The sequence below is a fragment of the Lactuca virosa genome, chromosome 6, assembly GCF_052849685.1.
Source record: "Lactuca virosa cultivar CGN04683 chromosome 6, Lactuca_virosa_CGN04683_v6, whole genome shotgun sequence".
NCBI lineage: Eukaryota > Viridiplantae > Streptophyta > Magnoliopsida > Asterales > Asteraceae > Lactuca > Lactuca virosa.
In genome coordinates, this window is record NC_136431.1 from 26,265,949 (window position 1) to 26,293,138 (window position 27,190).

Sequence of the window (27,190 nt, forward strand, 5' to 3'; positions counted from 1 at the left end):
TGATTTGGACGAAATGAGATGTCCTTTCAGACCTTATAGGAGGTCCTAAGTGATAAAAATGGTGTCCCAATAGCTACGTTTGTCTCATGCACAAAGTAGGAAGGTCTTAATGGATTAAGACCATGTGTTAAAAACTTTCTGGACGTCCAAAGTGATAAAGTTCGAGACTTTATAGTCCTATGGCACATTTGGTCGATGGATCTGGAGTTTGGGCTTAAGTGCTTAAGCCATTAAGCACTTATTGGGGTTTTGGTGAAACCCAACGTACGCCCGGCGTAAATCCAGTAAGCCTATCGTACTGGGTCAACCACCCCGATGATGGTCAACATCTGGACGAGTACGCCCCGCGTACCAGAGGAGTACGCCCCGCGTACGTCCTCTGTTGGGCCGTTGACAATTGGGCTTCGAGTTTTGGGTTGTTTATGGACTAAATTGATTTGGGCCTTTGCTGGACTTTATGAATAAGATATTTTGGGCCAAGTTTTGGATATTGGATCTTGGGATTAGGCCCAATTAGGGAGTTGGGCCCAATTTGGTAAATTGGGCCAATAATGGGCTTTGCATAAGGACCTTCAAGGTTATGGACTTGGCATTGGGCCTTGGCCCAATAAAGAGAATGGACATGATGGATTCTGTGGACCCTTAGTCAAGATTGTTATGTGGTGTATTGACTTGGTGTTTATTATGTGATAGTTCGGTATTTCCGGTGAGACAGCAATCAGGGGTTTTTCGGTACTTCAGCACTACTTGCGAGGTGAGTTACCTCACTATACTAAGGGGTCTAAGGCACCAAGACCGGCCCATTGGATATGATATCCTCGCAGTTGGTAATATGTTGAGTAGGAGTTAGTGTTGTATGCTAGTTGTTATGCCAGTTAGGGAGATCTGTAGGACTACCTGGATTATTATGTGATTACTCGTATGTGCATTAGTTGTGTTATATGTCGACATATTATGTGGGGTGGGTTGAGGTGATGCTGCTCCGTGCGGTAACCGACAAACCCAGGAGCATTCCAGATACGAGCTGAGGGCCAGGTGGGGCATGCTAGACTCGTACTGTGGGCTTGGGAGCATTCCAGATACGAGCTAAGGGAGACTCGTATTGTGGGCTCGGTGGCAATCCAGATGTGAGCTGTGGGCCCGGAAGGCAATCCAGACTCACATTGTGGGCCCAGGGGTAATCCAGACTGTAAAGTTGTGGACCCAATACATGCTGTTATTTGTATATGTGTTATGTGCAGTGTATTGGTATTTTGGGAAACTCACTAAGCCTCGTGCTTACAGTTTCAGTTTATTGTTTCAGGTACATCAGGTGATCGCGGGAAGGCAAAGGCGTGATCGTACAGCTCATCATATTTGTTTTTATGTTTCTGGGATACTCTTATATTATACATTTTGAAAACAAGTTTTGTAATGATTAATGGTTTTGAAATGAATTTAAAAGTTTAAATTTGGCATGATTTTTTTATGGTTGTTACAATTGATCTATTATATAAATCTCATGATCTCGATCAAAATTCTCACTACTCAATCTTATTATATCTATATCTTTCTATCTTTTTATCTATCATAACTAATTCAATCTTTTCTCTAGCTCGATCTCGATCACAATAATTCGAATTATGAGTGGTATCATAACTCCTACTCATGCCCGTATACTCGATGGCATCTCATACTCTCTCATCTCCTTCTAATCTCATCTATTTTCTAGTTATTCAGTAAATCATCATGATTAATATAAAACAATCTGCTTTCAATATGCATCGTCGAAAACTCTCATCGCGTCGCGCTTACTCAAAACATATTACCTCATATATTAGCTCTTCGTAACCACGTCGTGATATTATCTCCATCACGTCGTGGTCTCACTCTTTCCACGTCGTGGTCTCTACAGATCAGTTATAGCACTCGACTTAATGATCGTGTCGTGGTCACTCTCCGTCCATGTAGTGGTTAGCAAAGTACATTGCTATTTATCGATCTAACTACATCGCGTATCTTGAATCATTATGCCATGTATTCTAGTCATCGCGCCTAGTATTCTGCTGTGAATCTCGCAATCATACATCGCAACTCATTCTGAAATGATTCACCACATTATTTATACGGAAATTATATATATATATATATATATATATATATATATATATATATATATATATATATATATAAATAGATCAAATTTTCGTATATATAAAAAAAACATTATCTAACTCGTAATAATCAGATCGGATCAGTTATCATCTCTACTCTATATTTTAAGTTTAGGAATCTATTATAAGAGCCTAATTCACTTAAACCATGAATCTGATACAAACTTGTAACGTCTAGGTTTTCATACCAGGTACACCCCAAAAAATCTCTTTTTTCATTTAAAATTTACAAATAATCTTGGTGTACACTGGCACTCTGGATTACAAGAAGTTACCATAGGGATCGTACTGGCCTCAAGTACAGGATCGAGTTGGCCATCATAATAATCTACCTGCAAATTAGATCATCATAAAAACATAAGCCTCACGGTTTAGTGAATAACAACTACTGTAACATAATCACATACATCACATAAATCATGTATATCTCATGTATATCATAGATCTAATATAATCAATTCTCAGAAGTGATATATCTCTTAGTGAATCTCTCTCGGTGATGATCTCTCTTTCTCTCTCTCGATCGATCGATCGTAATTAATCTATCGGTTATGATCTATCTCAGTCAGGATCTATCTCATTAATGATCTATCTCACCAATGATCTTGTTAGGACATAATTTGTGGTTTATACTTTACTTTATATGGCTTTTAGAGTTCTCGGTCTAGGACCGAAAACACCATGTATTCGGTGGTGCTTGGACCAAAATCACCATGTGATTTATGTGGGCTTAATGATGCTTTCGGTTGAGTTTTTCGGCTGGGACTTTGTAATTAGGTCTAGGTATATATAGTATTGTTTCAGCCGTGTTCAAGGTTGGTCATTCCATTAGCTGATTTCGAGTTTGGAGAGATAGAGAGAACTAAGAAACATAGAAGATCGTATGTACTTGACTATTAATCAATAATAGTGTGCATTGAAGATTCGATAATTGTGTTCTTAATTGATTATAACTGTTTTGCATTAATCATTAGATTGGGATTCCACACCAATTCTAGTGACTTCGATTGATACATTAGATCGGGTTTTACAATTGGTATCAGAGCAAGGATTGGTATCAATCGAATTGGCTAAATATTAACCGTTTCTTGGAATTTTTCTTGGTGTTTTTGGTGTTTTTGGTGTTTTTGAGTTCTCTTTGATGAAAATTTGTTGTTGCTGTTCTTTTTGTTCTTCACTATATTAGTGACTTTGATCGAAATTGTTTTTGCTAAATTATCAATTTCGTGTTTCCGGTATTTTTGGAAGTTTTTTATCATGTCTAGACGTTTTCGGCGGCAAGATTCAAGTTCTCGGTTAGGTTTCAGTGTTCTCGGCGGCTGAACAGTGTTCTCGGTAACGAAATTTAGGGTTCTCGGCCATGAAATAGCGTTCCCGGTCAACTGTTTTCGTTCAAACAGTTGATCTCGGTCAAACAAAGTTTTCGGTCAACGGGATTTCGGTCAATAGTCTTGACTTTTTGACTTTTCGGTCAAACCTAGTAGTTTTCGGTTAAATCATATACTTTTCAGTTTTCAATGGACTCATACAACACCGCTCTTTCAACAATGCAAAGTGATATTGATTCAGTTATGGGGACAACAACTCGAATTCCCCGACTGCTGACTGCTGATGGATTTCCTGAATGGAAATTCAGATTTGAGAAGTATGTTAAAATGAAAGATATCAAAGTGTGGAGAAGCTTTGTAAGAGGTCCAGTCAAGATCACAACCACTCTGGATGATGAAGCTAAAATTATGGTTAATAAGCCTATAGAGGACTAAACTAATGAGGATTTTGACAAGATTGAAGATGATGAGAAAGCATTGGCTATTCTTACCATGGCTTTGCCTCCTGACATTGATAAAGGTTTTCAGGAGTATAAATCTGCTAAGGCTTTGTGGGAAGCCTTGATTGAGGTGTATGAAGGGAATGAGGATATGAAGCAAAGCAGAAAGGATTTGCTTCGTCAAAGATTCAACATGTTTAATCATGTTCTTGGGGAGGCTCTGGAAACCCAGTTACAGCGTTTTATTACTCTCAACACAGAAATGAGCACTGCCGGAATTCTGTTGTCTCGCTCTGAGATAAATAAGAAGCTACTCAATTCACTTCCCAGGAACTGGGATATGAATGTGTCTGTGATCAAGAAGACAAAGGACCTGAGCAAACTCTCTTTTGCCGAAGTGATGGCTATCATCAAGGCAAGTGACATGGATAACAAGCATAGAGAAATTAATCATGTCACTTCCTACTCAACTGCAAGCTTAAGAGAGTCCACTAACAATGCATTCTCAGATGTACCATCGCATCATGCTCCTCCATCCTTTGGTCTTCCAATGGCATCTCCAAACTCTTCTGCATCCAGTTCCCCCACCAAATCCACCTCGCAGATTCCAGCCACTACCAAAGGAGCTGAAGAAAACATGTCTATGATGGCTGGATTCATGAACTGCAACAATGCCTTTGTTGCTGGTGAATTAGTTCCTCCAGTTATGATTGGAGAATTCGATCAAATTCACCCTGAGGATGTTGAAGAGATTGAGATATCATGGAAAATTGCTATGGCAGTTTTCAGGGCGAAGAAGTTCACTCAGCGAACTGGAAAGAGTAATTGGGGAGTGAACGTGGATAAGAAAATGGGCTTCAACAAGAGTAAGCTGAGGTGTTACAATTGTCACGAGGCAGGTCATTTTGCTCGTGAGTGCACCAAGCCAAGAGTGGAGAATAATGTTGAGGGGGCTTTGGTTCCAGCTGGAAACAACAGAGAAGCGCCTATAAATAATGAGAATGTTATGGTGGCACAACAGTTTTCGTGGGAAGATCAGATGCAGGCCCTCAATCTTACTGAAGATGGAAGAGCTAATCTTGCCCAGATTGAAGATGGTGAGGATGCAGATTTGGCTGAGGAGAAGATGATGGAGTTGCAGTTCGCTTTCATGGTCTCCACCACTCCTACCACCAAAGAGGTTAGTGAAGTTTCATGCTCTAAATCTTGCGTAGATAAAGTTAATAAATATCGTGAGCAAAATGAGTTATTAGTTAGAGAAGTTTTCGATCTTAAAAATGAAATATATGAAATTAAGAAAGTAAACAAACCTCTTAAAGAAAAACTAGATGCTCAAAATAAAGATTTAATTAGGCTTAGGGAGGAATATAGCACCAAATGTGTTCACCATCATTATGCTAAAGAGGAAATTGCCAAATTAACTGCCAAACTTGATGCGTTAAAAGCTAAATTTAAAGATGCTCAATTTAACTTTAAGAAATTTGATGTGTCAAGTGAGAAAGTTGAATCCATGATCGAAAAACAATTGAAATGGAAAGATAACCAGAAAAATGGCTTAGGGTATCATAGTGTTTCACCTCCTTTTAATGACAATTATATTTCTACCTTTGAGACTATAGAAATAGAAAAATCTGCTCAATATGGCCAGGCCCCTGTATCAAATTTAGTTAAGACTGAACAATCTGGCCCCACTAAAAATGTTGAGATGAACGATACTTACGTCTCTACCTCATGTGCAGATCAAGTATTAGTGGAAGATGAGGAAAAGGAGGACATTGATAATGCTAGTTCTATTGAAAACCTTTCAAAGACTAACGTTTCATTTTCTTCTGTTTCAAATGATTGTGTGAACAAAAATATTAAAAATGTTGCTTTAGATTCTTTTAAAAATTGTGGTGATGTTGCTTTTGATTCAAATTCAAATAGTCCTGTTTTTGAAAAATTAAAGCCACGTAAATTTGTGAAAGAGTCTGATAAATGTAAATGTGCATGTGGAAATTCTTTGAAACAAGACTCTTCTGGACCAGGACCAAGCTCCAATAACACTTCCTTGAAAAGACAGATTTGTTTTAATTGTGGGACTCGAGGTCACATGGCTAGAAATTGTCCACGTCATTCACATGCTCCCTTCTTTGAATTCGGATGGATGAATGTGCCAATGGGGAGATCTTCCAAAAGAAATCCTTCGAGGTCACGTCCCCATAATAACAATTGGAATGATGACAAGGCCAAGAATCAGGCCTTCAAGGACAAAACAAAAGCTAACTCGAGAGATGGCTCAACCAAACCAAATCAGGTGAGGTCAAAGTCATCTCAAGGGTCGTCTTCTAGCTTACACTCACAATACAAGCCTAAATCAAAAGGTAGTCCCATCCTAAAGGTAAGTGAAAAATGTCCCATTCGGTCCAACAAGAAAGTACACAAACCAAATTACCAATGGGTACCCAAAGTCCTTTCTTCCAAATCATCAATTAGTCCAAAAAGGTCTTCAGATTCTTTTAAATCATTATTTGATAAACAAGATATGGTATGGGAAAGAGTATCCCGAGTTGATAGTGATGGTCAACCCAGCTTCAAGATGGAATGGGTTCCCAAAACTAATTAATCCTGCAACTTGTGCAGGAACAGCTATGGAGGAATATCATCAGACCTTGGTATGTTGATAGTGGTTGTTCCAGGCACATGACAGGAGACATCTCTCAACTGCACGACATTCAGAACTTTAATTGAGGGTATCTGTCCTTTGCGGGAAGGGAGAAAGAAAAGATCACACAAATGGGGACCGTATTTAAGGACGTGATGAATTTTGAATATGTTAACTTCGTTCCGGAATTGAAACACAGTTGAGGCTGAATACATTGCAGCATCTGCTTGCTATTCTCAGGTCATCTGGATGCAACTTCAATTGCTGAATTACAATTTGAATTTTCTTGATACTCCTAGGTTTTCTTAAAAAGATTCGTTTTGAAGACTGACGAAATTTTTTTTGTACATTTTGTATTTTATTTAAATTTCTTCATATTTTTTTCTTTCTTTCTTTCTCCTCTATGCACAAATTTAGGGGGGGATAATTAAAACCAAACAAAAATCATAAAATTCAAAAAATCCAAAAATATGTTTATTTCTGTTTTTATTTCTTTTTCAGAAAAATCAAAAATCCAAAAATATTGTATTTGAGCATATTTTAATTTTATTTTTATCTCAAAAAATTTATTTTTCTTAAAAAGCGAATTCAAAACAAGAAGAGACTCAAGGAGACTGTGTCGGAATTTTCTGTGCAAAAAGAGATCTTGAAAGGAATTGACGAAATTACACTTCACACTACTGTCACAAGGAATTGAAGGCATGAAACTGTACAAACTGTCAGTTAGGCAGTTTCTTTCTAAGAACTGTTGTATTTAAGGAATTGAAAGCCTGAAACTGTACAGATTGTCAAAATTGGTCTTGTTAGTTATCTTTACCTAAGAACTATCATGGCACCAGGGTGATTCATCCAACCGGGAAATAGATATCGTTGAACATCTCGCCCAGGGTCTTGACATTCTTTTTGTCATGCAAAACTATGGAGACTCAAATGTATTCTCGGATACATTCCACGCAGGTAAGGAATTAACGGTTATTGGCACTAGGGCGATGCACCTCGCAAGGCACGATTATCGCTGAATGTCCCGCCAAAGGGCTTTTGACCTCGTGTCATGCTAAACTGTGGAAATATGTCTTCGGATAGTTTTGTCACAGGATGGTTTTGTGAGTTATTCCTAATTAACTCTCTCTGGCACTAGAATGGTACACTCAACTAAGATTCAGAAACCATTGAACGTCTCGCCAAGGGCCAAGTTAACTTGTTAACTTGAAAACTGTATTGATATGTTCATCTGGAATTATATCTGAAGTATTTTTCAAAGCTAAAAGTGTTTATTTTCAAGGACCTATACAAGAAGCCTCTATCCAATGTGCGTTCAAAGTCAAATTTTAAAGGAAGTTCAACTATTCAAGATGAAGTCATTCATGTAGAAATTCATATGTTCATCTGGAAGTTGTGAAAAAATCGAAGATGAAAGTTGAAAGTCAAGAACAAAGAGAAGATTGAAAAGAAAAGAAAGCTATAAACCAAAGGGGAGGTTGTTAGGACATAATTTGTGGTTTATACTTTACTTTATATGGCTTTTAGATTTCTCGGTCTAGGACCGAAAACACCATGTATTCGGTGGTGTTTGGACCGAAATCACCATGTGATTTCGTGGGCTTAATGATGCTTTCGGTTGAGTTTTTGGGTTGGGCCTTTGTAATTAGGTCTAGGTATATATAGTATTGTTTCAGTCATGTTCAAGGTTGGTCATTCCATTAGCTGATTTTGAGTTTAGAGAGAACCGAGAAACATAGAATATCTTATGTACCCGACTATTAATCAATAATAGTGTGCATTGAAGATTCGATAATTGTGTTCTTAATTGATTATAACTGTTTTGCATTAATCATTAGATTGTGATTCCGCACCAATTCTAGTAACTTCGATTGATACATTAGATCGGGTTTTACAGATCTATCTCATTAAAGATCAATCTTTCATCAACCGTGATAAACCTCTCAATCATAATCAATCTATCAGTCGATGATCAATTTCTCGGTTATTATCAATCTAATAATAATGATCTATCTCATTAATAATTAATCTCTTGATCAGGATTTATCTCATATAATATCAATCTCTCTAGATGATTGGTCTTTAAGAAATGATCTATTTCTTAAATATCAATTTCATCAATAAATTTTCAATCAAGTAGATCAAATATCACAGCCATCACAACAACGAATGTTAGAGTAGTGTTACTCACCTAGTTAGTCGGCTGACTAATTCTTGTCTCGTTTTTTATCATTCGTTGCCTATCAGCTCATCATATGGTAACACCTAATCATCAAGTAACAAGTTCCTCAGGACCTGTCACAACTCATTATTAGCTACCCTCTTACCTCTTCTCATAATAATAATCAAATCTCGTAATATAATCATAATATGCTTAACCCGTAGGTCGGTGGATAAATCTCTCATAACGGGTAATTCTTGGATATTAGGGTTTATAAGCCTTAACAATCAATCTTAATGTCTAATCATAAGATTTTCTCAAAAATATTACCAAAGGGTTCGCAACAGCTCCATATCACGAATTCTCATAATATACTCGGGTCTAATCAAATCTCAATAATAATCATATATCGAAATCACAAATTAACGGGGTAGCAGATACCTCAACGCATCTCATACTCGGCCCCGTATCTCTCGTACAGTGGTATATCTCCACCGTCATAATCTCCCGAGAATGATTCACGAGTAGCATCTCTGATCTAATACACCAAAATCTCCCAATGACACGAGAATTTTCATATATATGTATATATATATATATATATATATATATATATATATATATATATATATATATATATATAGTCTGGGGTGCGCCACGTTTTGTCCATATGTGCACCAAGTCGTGGTGACCACTTAAACCCTGGTTTCGCCACGTGTCGCACTCTCCCACACGTGTCTTGTTGACTTGCCACATGTCAGGTCGTGGTAAATCTTCTACCACATCATGGGGATCAGATTGCAACATGTCGCTCTCCGGTTGACACGTGTCTTGGTGTCTCACTCATTTTCACATCGTGGCAAGCTTACCACCACGTCGTGGTGATTAAGACTTGACCGTTGACTTGACTTTCGTTGACTTTCTAGAAATAGCAACGTACTTTCAGCTCAATCTTTAAACTGACATAACTTTCTAATACGGACTCCGTTTTCGATGATCTTTACATCCACAGAGTCATCTCAACAAGATCTACAAATCTCCTCAACTATATTTCGTTGAATATATTTTCTCATTTTAAAACAACTCTATGCTTTATTTCATCTACTCATCTCATATAATTCACGTCTCATAAAATATTACCTGTTATAAAAAATAGGGACAATCGAGGGTGATTGGGAACGATTTGCTTGTTGGTATGAGTTTAATGAGGAAAATTGAAGTTTGGAGTAACAAATTTAGTGGTTGGATTCCTGAATTGCTTACATAGATGAGCATTCTTGTTGATTTGAAAATGCAGGATAATGAATTTGAAGGTGAGATACCGAGTTTTGAACAAAAAAGCTTGATGGTGTCATGTTTATGAGCCTACGACTGAGTGAGGTTGAGAGGGAGTTTGGTAGGTTTTTTGTTTATATGGTAAAAGAATAGCACAAGTCTGGTGAAAGGAAGACGATCACAGGCAGCGGTGGGAAATATCACATGTTTGTGTTTGTGTGTTTTGATGATGAACATGGGGGAAGATTCTTGAAGATGAAGGTGGGTTAGGTTAAACAGAGACAAAGAGAGAGAAAAAAAAAGGTAAGGCATGGTTGAGGTGGGGTATTGGGCGGATTTATTTGTTTTTAATTTTAATTAATAAAGTAATAAAATAAACAGGAAAAAATACAAAGTAAATGAAAATGGTAAAATTGACCTTTCAAGTGTATCATGGACCAAAAGTGAAGAAAAATCTAAGTTTTGGACCTACATGTAAGTTGGAAATATTTTGGACCACATCCATAGTTTTTTGAATACCACATAGACCAATTTTACAATTTTTGTCTTTAATTGATGAACGGTAAACTTTTCCTAGGTGAAATGAGAAGTAATGATAGAAGTGTTAAGAGTGATGTGTGAATGGCTAGATGTAAAAATGTAACAAGCGACCACACCCGATAACTTATATTTGTTTTAGTATTATTAGTACTAGATTATGACCCGGGTAAAACATGAAGGAACGTAGAAAAAAGTACATATAAATTTATAAAAAGCCGACACAAAAATAAATAAATAAATAAATATGAAGTACCATAAAGAGAGTTCGCGTTATTGGTTATATGGAAATGTCTAAAAAATACAATGAAATACATGAATATCTATAATCGTTGAATGACCTTTTTGAAGACAATATTTTTTGTTTTATTAGTTGGACGACTTTTCCCGTCACATAAGCTGTCTTTTTAGTTGAATTTATGTGTCATTTTTCATTTGAATTAAACGAAAGGAGAAACAACATAATTTCGTTGTATGAAAAAAAAAGGAAGTATAAGACTATAATTGATATAAAACTCAAAAATGATAGTTCATAACATTGACAAACTCATATAACTTTTTAGAAGTTATTTTTAGAAACTGATTAATTGATTAATTTTTATATAATTAGGGAAATTTCAATTAAATGATTTATCCATATTTGTTTTTTCGTTCGACAAGTCCTTTTCTTTCAAATCAATAAATTTTTTCCAAAAATCTAATTCGAGAACCAAACATCGTAAAACCAAATTACTTAGGGAAGCTTCTTGACTTTAGTTAGATTTTTATAAATGTGGAGACTAGGATAATTTTTGCAATTGTGAAATGTTAAAACATAGTGTCATATTTAACATGTTTCCTTTTAGAAATTTGTTTTTTAAGAAAATGTTTTTTTTGGCAAATAGTTATTTGAGAAAACATGTCATACCGAAAATTGCATGTAACATATCAATAATATTATTCTCATTAAGCAACAAACACATATAGTTATATAAGCGGCAGCAATAAATAGTTCTCTTTTGAAAAATATCATATTTCAAACAACACAACATATAGAAAAATATGATTTTCCGTTAAGCTATCTATAATATATGTACACAACTATGTTTAGCATTTGTTCTGATGTGTGTTTAGAATCTATTGATTGAATGTGAATAAATTAAAAGAGTATACATAACTAAAATTTTACCTGTTATATGAAGTAGGTTATATAGATTATAACAAACTGATATAAGTACTTTGCTTTAGAGTTAAAAAAATTATAAATATAATGGCATTTTATGTTAGAAAAATGATAGTACTTTGCAATTATAGATAAATAAGTAAATTACTATATTTTTGTAGATCATTTCAAGTAGTAGGTTGTTATAAGTACTATTCCATATTTCCAATAAGTTCCAAATAAACATCACAATATATGAAAAACCATTAAGTTCAACAAAATCATAAAAGTTAAAAACTTGTGGTCGCTTCTAAAAATCAATAAGTTCCACAAAACGCTAAAGTCGAAAATTTGTTCTGGGATTAACTTTATATGGAATCTAAAAAAAATACAATACACATAACCAAATTCAAGAATCAAGATACATAGTAATTCGTCGTTCTAAAAAAAAGATACATAGTAATTGTTGATTACTTTCATTTGGATACCCCAGACATTTGTATCAACATGTGTATGTAGTAGAATCCATGCCAAACTTTCACAAAGCAACTAATTATATGGGGATAACTCTTTTCCCAAAAAAAGTAACACAATTTGAGCATTTCTTGCATTTAACTCAAAAAAATAGCAACATACTTTGTTTATATCTTGCAAATAACTCAGGAAAAAAAACTCAAAAAATATTTCAGTAAGAAACATTGAGGTAATCCAAATCAGAAACCTACTATTGCAGAAACATAATCACATTCCCTCTCCTACAGTCCGATTATGAATTTAATTCTTTAGGTTATCAAGATCTTCCTGTTTGGGTTTAGTAGACAATTTTTGTCCTAGATTCTGTATATCCATCTTGTAATCTATTAAATCCCAAGGATAATGACATAAGAAAAAAACAAAATTAGAATTTAAGATTGAGATGTACTTAAATGAAATTGAAATAGAAAATCTATCACAATACCAAACTATAGCTTCACTAAATTAAGTAAAATAAAAATGAGAAACATGTCACACAAATCGTGTTGAGTTTCAAAAAAATATAAAATCCTACAGTCATTTCATGATGAGATTTGTAAGTACGTCTCGATTTTTGAATTGTTTATAATGATTTTTTTGGAACTATATTCAGGTCAATGAAACTTTATGAGAAAAAGTGTTGAATATAAGTTAGAACAAATTGAGATGTCTTTAAATAACGCGTGCACAAAACATGATTGCTAAAAGTAGAATGCTATTTTAAGTTTTTGTAAAAGTAGGATGTTATTTTTAATATGTACAATTAGGAACCAGTGTGTTACATCGGTTCATTAGATTTCAAAACCTATCCCTTCCTGGTTTGCCAACCCGGTATTTTAATATTTTAATATTTTATGATTACACGGTAAATAAAATAACCAATATAAGAAATAACAAATGATTCGTAGAAATTAATCATAACAAACGATAAACACTAACCATTAAAATAGTAAAAATTAACATATGGTGCATCATAAGCATGAATATGCTTTCTAGTGCAAGAGCGTGTGTGTTAGTGGGTGATTATATATATTTTTTGGAAAATTCCTTTATTATTTATGACACTAATGAAAGCTTTAAAGATTTGAAAATAAATAAATTAAAAAACAAAGCTAGAACGATAATGAAGTTCCAAATTAGAAAACTATATATAAAAACAATTGTATCAACAGTTGTAATCAAAACTAACCTCATGTAACGCATGACATGAAGGATATTGTGCTTATCTCCATCTTTTGTGAACAATAAAACTATCTTTCCTGTAAGTAAAGCCTATAAACAACATCCAAAAAGTAAACTAACAAATAAAAAATACTTCAAAAACATATTATATCAAAAAGTTATCATGTAAAGTCATAAAAGGAAAATGGCTTCAAAATACATATCATTTACTAAGTAACAATTAGTAAAATTTGACAACAAATATAACATTAGCATAAGGTAATGGAGTGGTTTCATTGATTTGCAATTATGTGATCGTACAACAGAAAAAAAATATATATTACAAAGGATAAAAGCTATGTCTTGTCTGTACAGCTTCCATATCTATTCATATTTTGGTCTAGGCTAAACATAAAGATGTATTTGAAGATTAAACTTGTCTTCTAATCATAATTAAACATAAAACTTTACTTTTCTACTGATAGCAACATAACAACAGTTTCTTATTCTTGAACCAAAAAACAAATTATAATTTCTTTCTTTTTTTAACCTTTTGACAGTTGTTTGGATTAACAACATTCTTCTGTGAAAAAAAATCTTTTTATCCAAAAAATATTACGATTTCAACCCTTGACAGCAACTTACAATTTTTTATTTGATTTCCTTCAAGTACCAAATAAAAACTTACTACATTTGATCAAGTCATTTACTATTTTTATCGGTCCTCCTATCTAATGAGAACTTCACTACATAAGCCATTAACACAAAAAATGATAAATCATGTTTAAAACTCATAAAATTCGAAACGAAATGGGTTTGCCACTTTATAAAGCATAATCATAAAATAAAAAAAATAAAAATATTATAATTTATAAAACTTATGAAGAGAGAAAAATTTTAAAAATGCAGCATTGATCCACATTAATTTTGCTTGAAATAAATCTTTAATTTATAACAATTTGTAAAAGTTCTTTCCTTTATTAAGATTTTGTTTTGATGCTTACCTTTTTCAGCATGAGAACCTTATCTTGCAACCCATACATTGCTCTATCATTCCCCTGTTCATTAATTTCATGGGAAGGGTAAGAAGATGAGGCTCTAATACCATCATCTTCAATTTCATCAAATAGAGAATATATGTTTCCACGCACATCTCTACATTCAAACAATGCTAGTAAACAACTGATGCACGCTTAACTAAGAATTTGCTAATTTGAATAACATAAGATCAAATTGATGCAAAAATGATAGAATTCTTGTGAGTTGTGATATCATAGGAAGTGATGTGACTACCAATGTGACATTATTTGTTTTCTAAATGTTTGCAGTCCGCAATAACATAAGGCATGGTATACTTGCATAAGAACCATTTTGTTTAAATCTTAAATCTAGAAACTAAAGCATGTTGATTAATGAATTTATCTTGGGAGACTAAGATTTAATCAGGATGTGGATGGACAAGTAAGAGGTTGTAATAAAAATGATTAGAAAAACATATGATTATCATTATCTATCTATCCCTAAAACTAATCAACTTAGTATCTTCATCTTGTATGATTTTAGTTATAGGCAATAAACGCTTTCAAAATAGGAGTTCAAACAATACCTAAACTAATTCCAATAAACAACAAAGGAAGCCAAAAAAAAGGAAGCAGAATACTAACAATTTCATAAGAATCGATTGCAACGTACTTTAACCTTAATTTTTTAAACGGACATAACTTTCTAATACGGACTCCGTTTTCAATGATCTTTACATCCACGGAGTCATCTCAACAAGATCAACAAATCTCCTCAACTATCTTTTGTTGAATATAATTTCTCATTTTAAAGCAACTCTATGCTTTATTTCAACTACTCATCTCATATAATTCACGTCTAATGAAATATTACCTATTACAAAAAAAACAGGGACAATCGAGGGTGATTGGGAACGATTTGCTTGTTGGTATGAGTTTGATGAGGAAAATTGAAGTTTGGAGTAACAAATTTAGTGGTTGGATTCCTGAATCGCTTACACAGATGAGCATTCTTGTTGATTTGCAGATGCAGGATAATGAATTTAAAGGTGAGATACCGGATTTTGAACAGAAAAGCTTGATGTTGTCATGTTTATGAGCCTACGACTGAGTGAAGTTGAGAGGGAGTTTCGTAGGTTTTTTGTTTATATGGTAAAAGAAGATCACAAGATCACAAGTCTGGTGAAAGGATATCAGAGACAGCGGTAAGAAATATCACATGTTTGTGTGTTTTGATGATGAACATGGGGGAAGATTCTTGAAGATGAAGATGGATTAGGTTAAAAAGATATAAAGAGAAAAAAAAATGTAAGGTAAGGTACGGTTGAGATGGGGTATTGGGCGGATTTATTTGTTTTTAATTTTTAATTAATAAAGTAATAAAATAAACAAGAAAAAATACTAAAAGTAAATGAAAAGGGTAAAATTGGCTTTTCAAGTGTATCATGGACCAAAATTGTAGAAAATCTAAGTTTTGGACCTACATGCAAGTTGGAAATATTTTAGAACACATCCATAGATTTTTGAATACCACATATTTTAATTTTGCTGTGTGAATGGCTAGATGTAAAAATGTAACAAGTGACCACACCCAATAGGGAAACATGACAACACACAAGATATTAGTATATAAATGTTTGAAAGATGTAAGGTCATTGAACAACGAAAGTACCAAATCGGTGTCAAATTAATTTCTTGGGTAATTTGTAATAGGGAAACTTATAGGCTTCAAACACACAAGATATTGTAAAATAATTGAAATTAAAATGAAAACTTATGCTATGGGCCTTTAAACACACAAGATATTGTAAGATTACAAAATCCTCATTTCAAAACTCTTCAAATTTTAATTTAGACAAACGAATTAAAAACTGGAAATCATCAACTCCAATTACATACCTTACTACTTTACACAAACCTTGTTGAAAAAGATTATAGAACAACAAGCTGTTGAACTTAGCAACAAACTCAGAAACAATACAATCAATCAATACCATCGTCATCTCAAGCATAGCAGCTTCTGTTCCTCAGTTTCGTCAGGTTTTTCTCCATTCGCATGGGCTGTGGCCTGGACACAGATAAATTAACCGATGAAGGTTCAGATAAATTGCTGCTATTCGAGTCGACATTACACAACACCCCTGAGTTTTTAAGAAACTGAAAGTCATCCATGGACTGCCTGTAGATTCTGGGAGATGGGTTTCTCTGTTTAGCCTTCGTTGACTCAGTCAAGCTCATATAGCTTGGCTTACTCTCTTCTGCTCTTTCCATGGAAACTGGAGTTGTGGTCGATGTGCATAAAGATGATGAACCAGAGCTCCCATCATATCTGTACTCAGAACTTGGACTAGAAGATGAACGAGTTCGTTGACCAACAATCTGGGGTGGTTTTGCAGAGATTCTTGTCGTTACATTGTTCCTTCTGATCTTAACCAGATCCGGTTCTGATGATTTTCCGGTGGTTACTTTGTGGTGGTCGGCAGAAATCTTGGATGGTGGCGGAGTTGTTTCCGATGGGTCGTTCTGGCCTTGCTCCATTAGACGATTCTCCCATGGCTTTGCTGACATCCATCGTTCTAACCAACTCCATCCCCAGCTACTTTTGTCAAATTGTTGTGTTTTAAGAGAAGTTAAAGAAACTCTCGTTTTTGAATCGAGTCCTTGATTCGATCTCCATTGCTAAAAATTCAAAAAGACAAAAACATTAGCATTTCAATTTGAAATCTGATAAGAAAGACGAAACGAAATGGAAAGACATTACCTTTTGAGCAAGACCATATGCTAGTGCTCTTTCACGTTTAAACGCTCCCTCCTGCCTCATTTGAATCTTGGCTTTAACTTCTTGTAAAGTTCCTCGATGATCACACCATCCTTCTTCAGCTTCTTTCAAGAGCTCAGCTTGAGTGCGACGCTCATTGAGCATGTTTTGAACAGCTTGACCTTCAATGGACATGCGAACACGACGAGCCCTTACTCTAGCTTGAACACGAACAAGAGCCTGCATGCATCTCAGGGTCACCGCGGCCTGTTTTCTGACCTGCCGCCCTCGGACTAAGGCTTGAATCCTTACCACTGCTTTTAAGGCTCTTAATGCTCTTCTTGCCTACAGAAATCGAACCTTTAGAGATTGTGTAAAGAATCCAATAAGTAGAAGATGAAATCATAGAAAAAAATTACCAAAAACCCACGAAAGGCGGTTTGGATGCGAATGGCGGCCCATTCTTGCCTGACAGCTTTGAAATCTTTGGGTTGGGCTCGAACAACGGTAGCAACAGCAGCGGAGTAAGGATCGGAGCTGATAACAGAGGATGAATCTGATCCATCAGATGCTGTCCCCCTGTAGCTTCCTTTGAAACCCTTCCAACCAACAATCATCTCCCCCGATGAACTCCTAAATAGTTTCCATTTCTTGCAACTCTTACCTGACTTATCCTACATGAAAACGATAGGATCAAAATCGATTCCGTTACTATAAACGAAAAGCGTCAGAAAGCAACAGATCTGAGGAGATGAAGGTAATGACGTGTTACCTGGTCAGCTTTTTCTGATTTTTTGAGTATGAGGGATTTCATCCATTTTCCTGAAGCACCCATTTCTGAAAATCGAGTAGATTACACGATTAAACCTTCAATTGCGAAAAGGGTTTGATGGTTAGGAGACGATAGTTATCAGATTCTTGATACAAGAGAGAATCTGAAGTGGGTTATGCTGAATTGCAATCGCGAAGAACCAGAGAAATGGGATTTGGGAATTAAAGTGGTGGTGGGTTTCTTGGGAGTAGTAGAAGAGGTCAAGAGGGTGGTTTTTTTGTCTTGTAGTATTTGAAATTCAAAAAGATGCACAACGGGCAAGAAGGGGGGAGTGCGATCGTGATTCCCGCTCGAGGAGAGACAATAAATGTCAGGGGTAAGATAATGCCATTGTGTTTTGGGAAAAATTACAAAAGTGCCACACAGAGAGTGGTGTCTGTTCATAAAAAGAAGGGAATGGCCTTGTCGGTATCATGAAAAGGTCCAAACACATGGACCTAAAAGTTTTAAAGCCAACAATCAAAAGCGAATCCCCCATCACAATTTAAACAAGTTTCAAGCTTTTGAAACATGGCTTTCACCTTTTCAAATAATATTTTTTTTATAAAATTAAAATTAAAAATATTTCGTTAATTAAATGAATATTTCACCTACTTCGTAATTGGTATCGTCACATTTGCTGATTTTGTATATATGTTCTAAGGGTGGAATTGGTACGGTATCAATTTATTTTTTTTTAAACCGTATACCGTACCAACTATAATTGGTATAAAAAAATTTCTACCCCGTACCGTACCAAGTATACTTGGTATCAATTGATTTGACTACCAACATGTTTCGTTGGTACAAATTGGTAATGGTATATACCAACTTCTTTTAATTTTATATTGTAAGATTTAAAAATAAGTAAAGACATCGGGATTTTGATGTTTAGTATAAAAATTAGTTACATAGTTCTTTTTGTTTACAAAAGAATTCTACTAAAGCAAAAACATCGGGATTTTGATGTTTAGTATACAAATTAGTTACGTAGTTCTTTTGTTTACAAAAGAATTATACTAAAGTAATGCTAAATTAACGTTTTAATTTCGTGCTCTAACGTGATAATAACTATTGACTAATACAATCAAATGACTAATATAATGTTATTAAAACTGTAAACACTAAACACAATTAATAGTTGAAATATACGATTTCATATATATATATATATATATATATATATATATATATATATATAATAAATGAATTGGTTGATACGGTATTACCATGGTATTCAAATTTTTGTACCATTACCGTACCAACATTGATCAATTGGTACGGTACTACCAACCAAACATGTTGTCTACCAAATGTATTGGCTACCAAGATTATTGGTTCGGTTGGTAACATGTTGGTTGGTTTTCCGTGGTACAATTTTGTCAGCCCTAATATGTTCCATATAATAATGGAAGTGATTTGTATATAACATTATATAAAAATTTATATTTTACAAAGTTAAAAGTTATATAATACACATTTTAAACATAAACGATTGTGTATGGAGAAAAAAATTATTATGTACAAATTAGCTCCTACAAAATAATGGTTGTTGGTGATTTTAGTATTACCATGTCATTTTGTGTAACTGGAATTTACATGTGAGCAAAAGGGACTTTATAATTTGTACTCTAATATATGTGTTGGTATATGTGCGGAGTAAGCGCATGTATAAGATCGAATTAGAAGCTGGTTCGACGACAAGTCGGGGGTTCGGGGGCAGCGCCCCTAGGTTCGGGGTTTCCAAAGGGGCAGCGCCCCTAGCTGGGTCCACGGGGTTTGGGACAGCGCCCCAAAAACTCTTCGGATTTTACAAGTGGATACATAGTGGAAAAATAGAATTCTTGAGGGGAAATATGTTAAAACTGACTCAGATAGTCAGTTTTGGAAACCCTTGATTTCCTCAATAATTCTGAATTCCCTTGACTTGTTTCCAAAGGAACCCATGACGGTCAATCCTAGAAGAAAACCCTACATCTCGTTTTCTATATAAACGACTCTCCTCTTGAGGAGAAAGATCACCTTTTAGCTCTCATTTTTCTTTATACGAACTAAGAATATTCTAGCAATTTGGCTTACATTTTCTGTGCCTAGATTCGTAAGTGTCCCCTTGGGATTATCCTAAGTTGAGCTTTTTGTAACCTGGGCATAGGGTAGAAATATCAGTTTGGAAAGTGTTTACACGATCCAAGGGTATCCAGATCTCCAATATAAACCCTACCCAATTTCTGACAATCGAACTGATTTTTCCTGTTTCTGGAGATGGGTGAATCAATTCGTGAGATGACCACGAAGTTCACAAAACTGGAGAAGTTTGAAGGCGTTGATTTCAGGCGCTAGAAGAAGAAGATGCACTTCATTCTGACTACTCTGAAGTCAGCATACGTGTTGACTACTCCAATACCACCTGAACCAGAGGAAGGTGTTGAAGAGACACTTTAAGAAACTAGGAAGAGGAAAAAGTGGGACAACGACGACTACATCTGTAAAGTCACATCTTGAACGATATGTCTGATGCTTTATTTGATATCCATGGTGATACTTTAACTGCTAAGGATTTTTTGGGACACCCTTCAATTGAAATACATCACTGAGGACGCTTCTAGCAAGAAGTGTAACGTCCCAAATTTCAAGACCAAAAATTTCATTTTTGATATAACAATTTGGAAAACATTTATAAGAAAATATAATTGAGTCATATCATTTCATAAAACCATAATCTCATGTCTCAAAATCATATCGTAAAAATAGTAACAATGTCAGAGTACAATCTCAAGAAATCTCATAGTGCGGAAATCCTGCGTGTGTGTGATGTGCCGCTACCGCGCCGGCTCCTTCCCCTTCGCTGAAGAGGTACCTGAAACAAAATTGAAAACTGTAAGCACGAAGCTTAGTGAGTTCCCCCATCATACCACATACCATACAATCACGTAGCATTACATACTGCCGGGCAATTCTGGGGTGCCGACCTACCCGGTCCGGCCATTCTAGGGTGCCGACCTACCCTGTCAAGCAGTTCTGGGGTGCTGACATACCCATGTCAAGCCATTCTGGGGTGCTGACCTACCCATCGGTCCTAATAACCGAACTATGGGGACTATTTCACCCCTACTACTACTATCACACATATCGTAACATAATCATATTGTCAGGCATATCTGGGGTGCCCGAACTGCCCTTCGGTCCTAACAACCGAACTTGGGGACTATTCCCCTCCTACTACCACTATCACATATAACATATCATGCTAGCACATAAACATATCAGGTAGTAGCAAACCTAGATGAATATCACAAAGACAATCATCTAACATACAACCCTTACTGGTGGGCCGGCATTGTGGTCGTAGACCCACGGCTACTGGAAGGTAACTCACCTCAATGTCGTGTAGTATCTGCACGGTCCTCAGCACAGGAATCGACCTGTCTCTACTCCCCAATCCCTACACACCAACCTTTTCCGATTACTATTGCATACTCATAACCCTTACAAGGGTCAATCCAAATCCAAGTCAAAGTCAAGGTCAAACCCTGGTCAAAGTCAACATCCAGTTGACTTGACTCGCCGAGTTGGTCCACCAACTCGTCGAGTCCCTATCCTTTCAAAATGATACAACCCCCGACTCTACTTGTCGAGTCTAGCAAGAACTCGACGAGTTCGCCTTCAACCATAGCATTGGGACCATCTTCAACCGACTCGCCGAGTTCATCTTCGTCTTATGAATATGTCCAGTCTATGACTCGTCGAGTTCTATGAACAACTCGTCGAGTCCGTCTTCATGAGTTGGGAGATTGCCTTGGACTCGCCAAGTCTGTTCATACACTCGTCGAGTCCTAAGATTCCCAGGTCCAAGACAAACCCCTAGCAGGCTGAGTTTCCTTCCACTCAACCAAAACCATTTCCAGAAGTTGTTTTGGGGGAAAAAGCGTCCCGACTCGCCGAGTCACCCAAGTGACTCGCCGAGTCCCTCTTTGTCCAAAACTATACAGTCGATTATAATGGTTCTTAACGCGTCAAAACCATAGATCTGGCCTCCTAGGGTCCATTTTATACGTAAAGCTTCAAACTTGATGTACATGCATGGGGCCTTTGGCTCAAAAAGCCATAAAAGGAGGTCTACAAGATGCATGGGGTGTTTATGGCAACAAAGTTGGCACCTTTATGCCATAAAGACCCCCAATAGCCCCAGATCCGAAGTGCAACTCTAAGCACACCCACAAAATTCGATTTTTGCTTCTCTATACTCATTAAAAGGGTAAAAATAACCCCAAAACAAAATCTAAGAGATAAATGGTCAAGGTTCCAACTTTTTACCTTAAATGAGCTGAGAATGAAGTAAAACTTTTGGATCTCCTTGCTTCTACGTGAACTCCCAAGCTTCCTTCTCTTCTCCAACTTCAAACACACACAAAAATGCACAAAAATGGCTTGAGAGCACTCAGACAGCTCCTACTCGTCGATTCGGTCTCCCGACTCGTCGAGTAGGTCGCTTAAACCCCCGATCAAAAGTCGAGTCTACTCGATGAGTTGGGCCTCCAACACGCCGAGTCCCAAAGTAAATTGCAACATTTCTTGAATTTAAATACGTACCAAGAATCGGGTGCTACAAGAAGATTCTGGTTAGTGGTTTTTAATAACTTTAAGATGGTCGATTTAAGGTATGTCACTGAACAATACAATTAACTCCTTGGTATTTATGGTCAATTTAAACTGCACAACATGAATATGGATGAATCCATTGTTGTGTTAAGTGTAATTAACAAACTTCCACCATCTTGGAAGGATTTCAAACATAAGCTAAAACATCAAAATGAGGAACTGTCATTAGTTCAACTTGCTAGTCATATTCGTATTGAAGAATCTCTGTATACGAAGGAAGTTGTAAAATCTGATAAAACCAAAGGGAAAGTTGAATCTGGACAACCTTCGGTTCATATGGTTAAAAACAAAGCCAGGAACCCGAACAATAAAGCACATGGCAAACGTAAGCAGGAACATGTCCCAAATAACTCCAAAAAAAAAAGAAAAAGGAACTGGTTTGTTGGAGGTGCAACAGGGTGGGGCATTGCAAGCATGATTGCCGTGTGAACTTGGGCAACAATAATAACAATGATGCTGGAAACAGTGGAGCCAATGGAAGTGTGAACGGGTCTTCGGGCCAAGTAAGAGGAGGTCCGTTTTTTACTAACTTTGATAATTCTAATCAGAATTATGTTTATTATGTTTCACTCATTCCTGAATCATTTTATGTATAGGATGATGATGTTGCTTGGTGGATCAACTTTAGGGAAACGAACCATGTATGCAAGGATAAACGGATGTTTGAAACATTAACGCCGTTTGAAAATGGATCGGTGTTGAGAATGGGAGACAATTCTTTTATACCTATTTGTGATGTCGATGTTTTGTGTCTTGAATTTACTTCTGGAAAGACTATTAGGCTTTTTGATGCTTTCTTTGTTCCTAAGGTTCGAAAGAATCTTGTTAGTTCTAGTTGTTTGAATTACGATGGTTTTAAACAAGTTATTGAGTCGAATAAGTTCATCTTATCTCGAGGTGTAATGTTTATTGGTTTTGGATATTTATATAATAGAATGTTTCATTTGAGTATTGTTGACAAATTATTACCTATTCAAAATACTGCATTTGTATCTTCTACTTCTAATGTTGATAAATCTATGCTTTGGCATGCAAGATTAAGTCATGTCAACTTTAGAAGGATGCATGAGATGTCAAAAGATGGATTAATTCCATCCTTTGATATGACTTCTGATAAATGTAAAACATGCATGCTTACAAAAGTGACAAAACATCTCTTTCCTAGTGTCACTAGAAATTCAGATATTTTGGAACTTGTACATAGTGACCTGTGTGATTTTCACTCCACTCCTTCCTTGGGAAATAAAAAGTATGTAGTCAACTTCATTGACGACTGCACTCGGTTTTGCTATGTGTATTTGTTACATTCTAAGGACGAAGCCTTAGATAAATTCAAAATATACAAAACCGAGGTGGAATTGCAATTGGGAAATTTCGGTTAAGTATCTTAGGACTGATAGGGGAGGTGAATATATGGATCTCATATATTTCCAATCAGTAGGTATCATTTATGAAACCACAACACCTTACTCGCCCCAACAGATTGGAATTGTTGAACGCAAAAATCGAGTTTTAAAGGAAATGGTAAACTCGATGTTGTCATACTCGGAAATTGAGTAATGGATTCCGGGGAGAGGCCATGTTAACGGCCTACTATTTATTAAATAGGGTTCCAAATAAAAAAAACAAATCTGTCCCATATGAACTTTTGTTCAAGAAAAAGCTGAATTTAAGTTACTTTCGGGTTCGGGGATGTAGGACAATTGTAAAACTAACCGAGCCTAAAAGGACAAATTTGGGAGTACATGGAATGGATTGTATATTCATTGGATATTTTGGACATTCCAAGGCATATAGGTTCTACATAATTGAACCTAATGATTCGGTATTGGTTAACACCGTTATTGAGTCACAGGATGCAACTTTTGATGAGATACGCTTTGCATCCATTTAAAGGCCTAAGGATATGACTTTTGGTATTAATGAAGTGTAAAATCCAGAAAGTTCGGATGGTGTTACTGAACCAAGGCATATAGGTTCCGACTTCAAAATGTACTTGGTGGAAGGAACAAGGGATGATTAGAGTCTTCAATACCCTTATTGTCATAGTATTGAGGATGATCCAAAGACATTTCAAGAGGCCATGCAGTCTCGAGATGTAATATTTTGGAAGGAAGCAATTGAAGATGAAATGTTATCAATTCTTGAAAATAACACTTGGCTGTTGACTGATTTGCCTCAAGGTTTTCAAAAAAAAAAATGAATGTTAATGGGAATATTGACAGGCTCAATGTTGGGTTAGTCATTCAAGTTTTTAGACAAAAATACGGTGTTGACTATTTTGATACGTATGCTCTGGTTGCACGTATTTCAACTATTAGATTGTTGATTGCCTTGGCAAGTATCCACAATCTTGTTATTCATCAAATGGATGTGAAAACAGCCTTTTTGAATGGTGAACTTGACGAGGAAGTTTACATGAATGAACCAGAAGTTTTTATTATGCCCGGTAAAGAGCATATGGTTTGTAAACTTGTCAAATCTTTGTATGGGCTGAAACAAGCGCCTAAAAAATGGCATCAAAAGTTTGATGAGGTTATTTTGTCCTCTAGTTTCAAGATTAACCGATGTGACAAATGTGTTTATAGTAGATTTGATGATGCTACTAGTGCTGGAGTGATCATTTGCTTATATGTAGATGACATGTTGATTTTCAGTACCGACCAAAATCAAGTGGATGAAACAAAGAAATTCTTATCATCGAAGTTTTCCATGAAAGATTTGGGAGAGACTGATATAATTTTTGGAATAAGAATTAAAAGGATGAACAAAGGCTTGGTAATGACTCAAAGTCACTATACTGAGAAAATTCTCAAGCGATTTAATTTACAGATTGTTCTCCTATGAGCACTCTTATGGATCCAAGTGTGAAATTGATGAACAACACAAGAACTCCTATTTCACAAATGGAATACTCTAAGGTCATTGGTAGTTTAATGTATGCAATGCCAAGTATCAGGAATGCTATTGCTTTTGGTGTAGGAAAGTTTAGCAGGTACACTAAAAATCCCAATGCTCAACATTGGCAAGCAGTGAATAGAGTGTTTAAGTATCTTAAGGGAACCATGGATTATGGCTTGAATTACTTGGGATATCCTTCAGTTTTGGAAGGACATTCGGATGCAAGTTGGATAACCAACCTGGAGGATCATTCCTCAACGACTGGTTGGATATTCTTGCTTAGGGGAAGTGCCATTTCCTGGGTTTCCAAGAAGCAAACTTGCATTACAAACTCAACAATGTCATGTGAGTTTGTTGTGTTACATTCTGCTAGTAGAGAAGCTGAATGGTTAAGGAACTTAGTCTATGAGATTCCTTTGTGGTCTAAATCGGTAGCAGCTATTTCTATCCATTGTGATAACGTTGCCGCTTTGGGCAAGGCTTACACTCAAGTGTGTAATGACAAGTGTCGACACTTAGGTGTCAGACACATTTGGTTAGAGAACTAATCATGAATGGTGTAATTTCGATTGAGTTTGTGAAATCGCAACATAATTTGGCAGATCATTTGACTAAGGGTTTCTAAAGAGACTTAGTGCACAAGTATGTGATAGGGATGGGATTAAAGTCCATATAATTTTGTAATGGTAAGGCACTCAATTCCCTCCTAATATGACATTAGGATCTGAATTCAATGTGAAAACCTCACACATATAGATTGGAACACATGAAGTATACATCCCAGGTAATGTGTTCGGTTCTGCAGTTGACCATGTTGAAGTTTAACTTCTTAATAATTCCTTTGATTAAATGTATGTGCAGATACATGGAAAGGAGTTACCTACGTGATTGTGAAGTGTAGCCGCATTTCAAGAGGTTGTGGACTTGGCCTTGATACGATCATGAGAGGATTAGAACTTGCGGCTTAATAATAGTGTCAAATTGTATTTTGCTAGGAATTTCAATAAACTAGTATGTATTTTACTTTCTGGTTATCAAGTTAATGGGTTCAATTCTTAGAACACCCTGATTGTCGAGTATTTGTAAGAGGATGATACTAAATGGAAGTTTAGTCGTTACGACATTTTCATTTATGTAGTAGTTTGGTTTTGTTTTGATAATGTTATGTTTGTTCCAGGGTTACACTAAAATAGGGGAGGATTGTTGGTGATTTTAGTGTCACCGGGTCATTTTGTGTAATTGGAAGTTACATGTGAGCTAATGGGATTCATAAATTGTACTCTGATATATGTTTGGTTATGTGCGGATTGCATTCATGTATAATATCGAATTAGAAGTTGGTTCGACGATAAGTCGGGGGGGGGGGGGGGGGGGTCCGGGGGCAGTGCCCTTGGGTTTGGGGTTTCCAAAGGAGCAGCGCCCGTTTTGTGGGGTCTAGGGGCAGCGCTCCTAGCGGGGTCCAAGGAGCAGAGCCCCTAGTTAGGGTCCTACGGGCTTTGGGGCAGCGCCCCAAAAACTCTTCGGATTTTACAAGTTGATACATAGTGGAAAAATCGAATTCTTTGGGGGAAATATGGTAAACTGACTCAGATCGCCAGTTTTGGAAACCCTTGATTTCCTCATTAATTATGGATTTCCTTGACTTGTTTCCAAAGGAACCAATGACGGCCAACCCTAGAAAAAAACCCT

At 36.0% G+C, this 27,190-nt stretch overlaps 3 protein-coding genes across 3 annotated transcripts; 1 reads left to right on the forward strand and 2 right to left on the reverse strand.

Moving 5' to 3' along the window:
• Positions 1 to 12,022: 12,022 nt before the first annotated feature.
• Positions 12,023 to 15,656, reverse strand: LOC145122602 (uncharacterized). Its single transcript, XM_079058174.1, has 4 exons — positions 15,247 to 15,656; positions 14,358 to 14,508; positions 13,382 to 13,464; positions 12,023 to 12,536 (listed from the first exon to the last, which is right to left on the reverse strand). The coding sequence occupies exons 1-4, from the start codon at positions 15,381 to 15,383 to the stop codon at positions 12,491 to 12,493; spliced, it is 417 nt and encodes a 138-aa protein (XP_078914300.1). The 5' UTR covers positions 15,384 to 15,656; the 3' UTR covers positions 12,023 to 12,490.
• A 519-nt stretch (positions 15,657 to 16,175) lies between these two features.
• IQD6 (IQ-domain 6) lies at positions 16,176 to 18,341 on the reverse strand. Its single transcript, XM_079057454.1, has 4 exons — positions 17,903 to 18,341; positions 17,550 to 17,804; positions 17,134 to 17,475; positions 16,176 to 17,051 (listed from the first exon to the last, which is right to left on the reverse strand). Exons 1-4 carry the CDS (start codon positions 17,963 to 17,965, stop codon positions 16,377 to 16,379), a joined length of 1,335 nt encoding a protein of 444 aa, XP_078913580.1. The 5' UTR covers positions 17,966 to 18,341; the 3' UTR covers positions 16,176 to 16,376.
• Positions 18,342 to 22,666: 4,325 nt separating this feature from the next.
• Positions 22,667 to 26,389, forward strand: LOC145121397 (uncharacterized). Its single transcript, XM_079057149.1, has 5 exons — positions 22,667 to 22,977; positions 23,067 to 23,103; positions 23,197 to 23,849; positions 24,826 to 25,135; positions 26,363 to 26,389. Exons 1-5 carry the CDS (start codon positions 22,667 to 22,669, stop codon positions 26,387 to 26,389), a joined length of 1,338 nt encoding a protein of 445 aa, XP_078913275.1.
• The last annotated feature ends 801 nt before the right edge of the window (positions 26,390 to 27,190 follow it).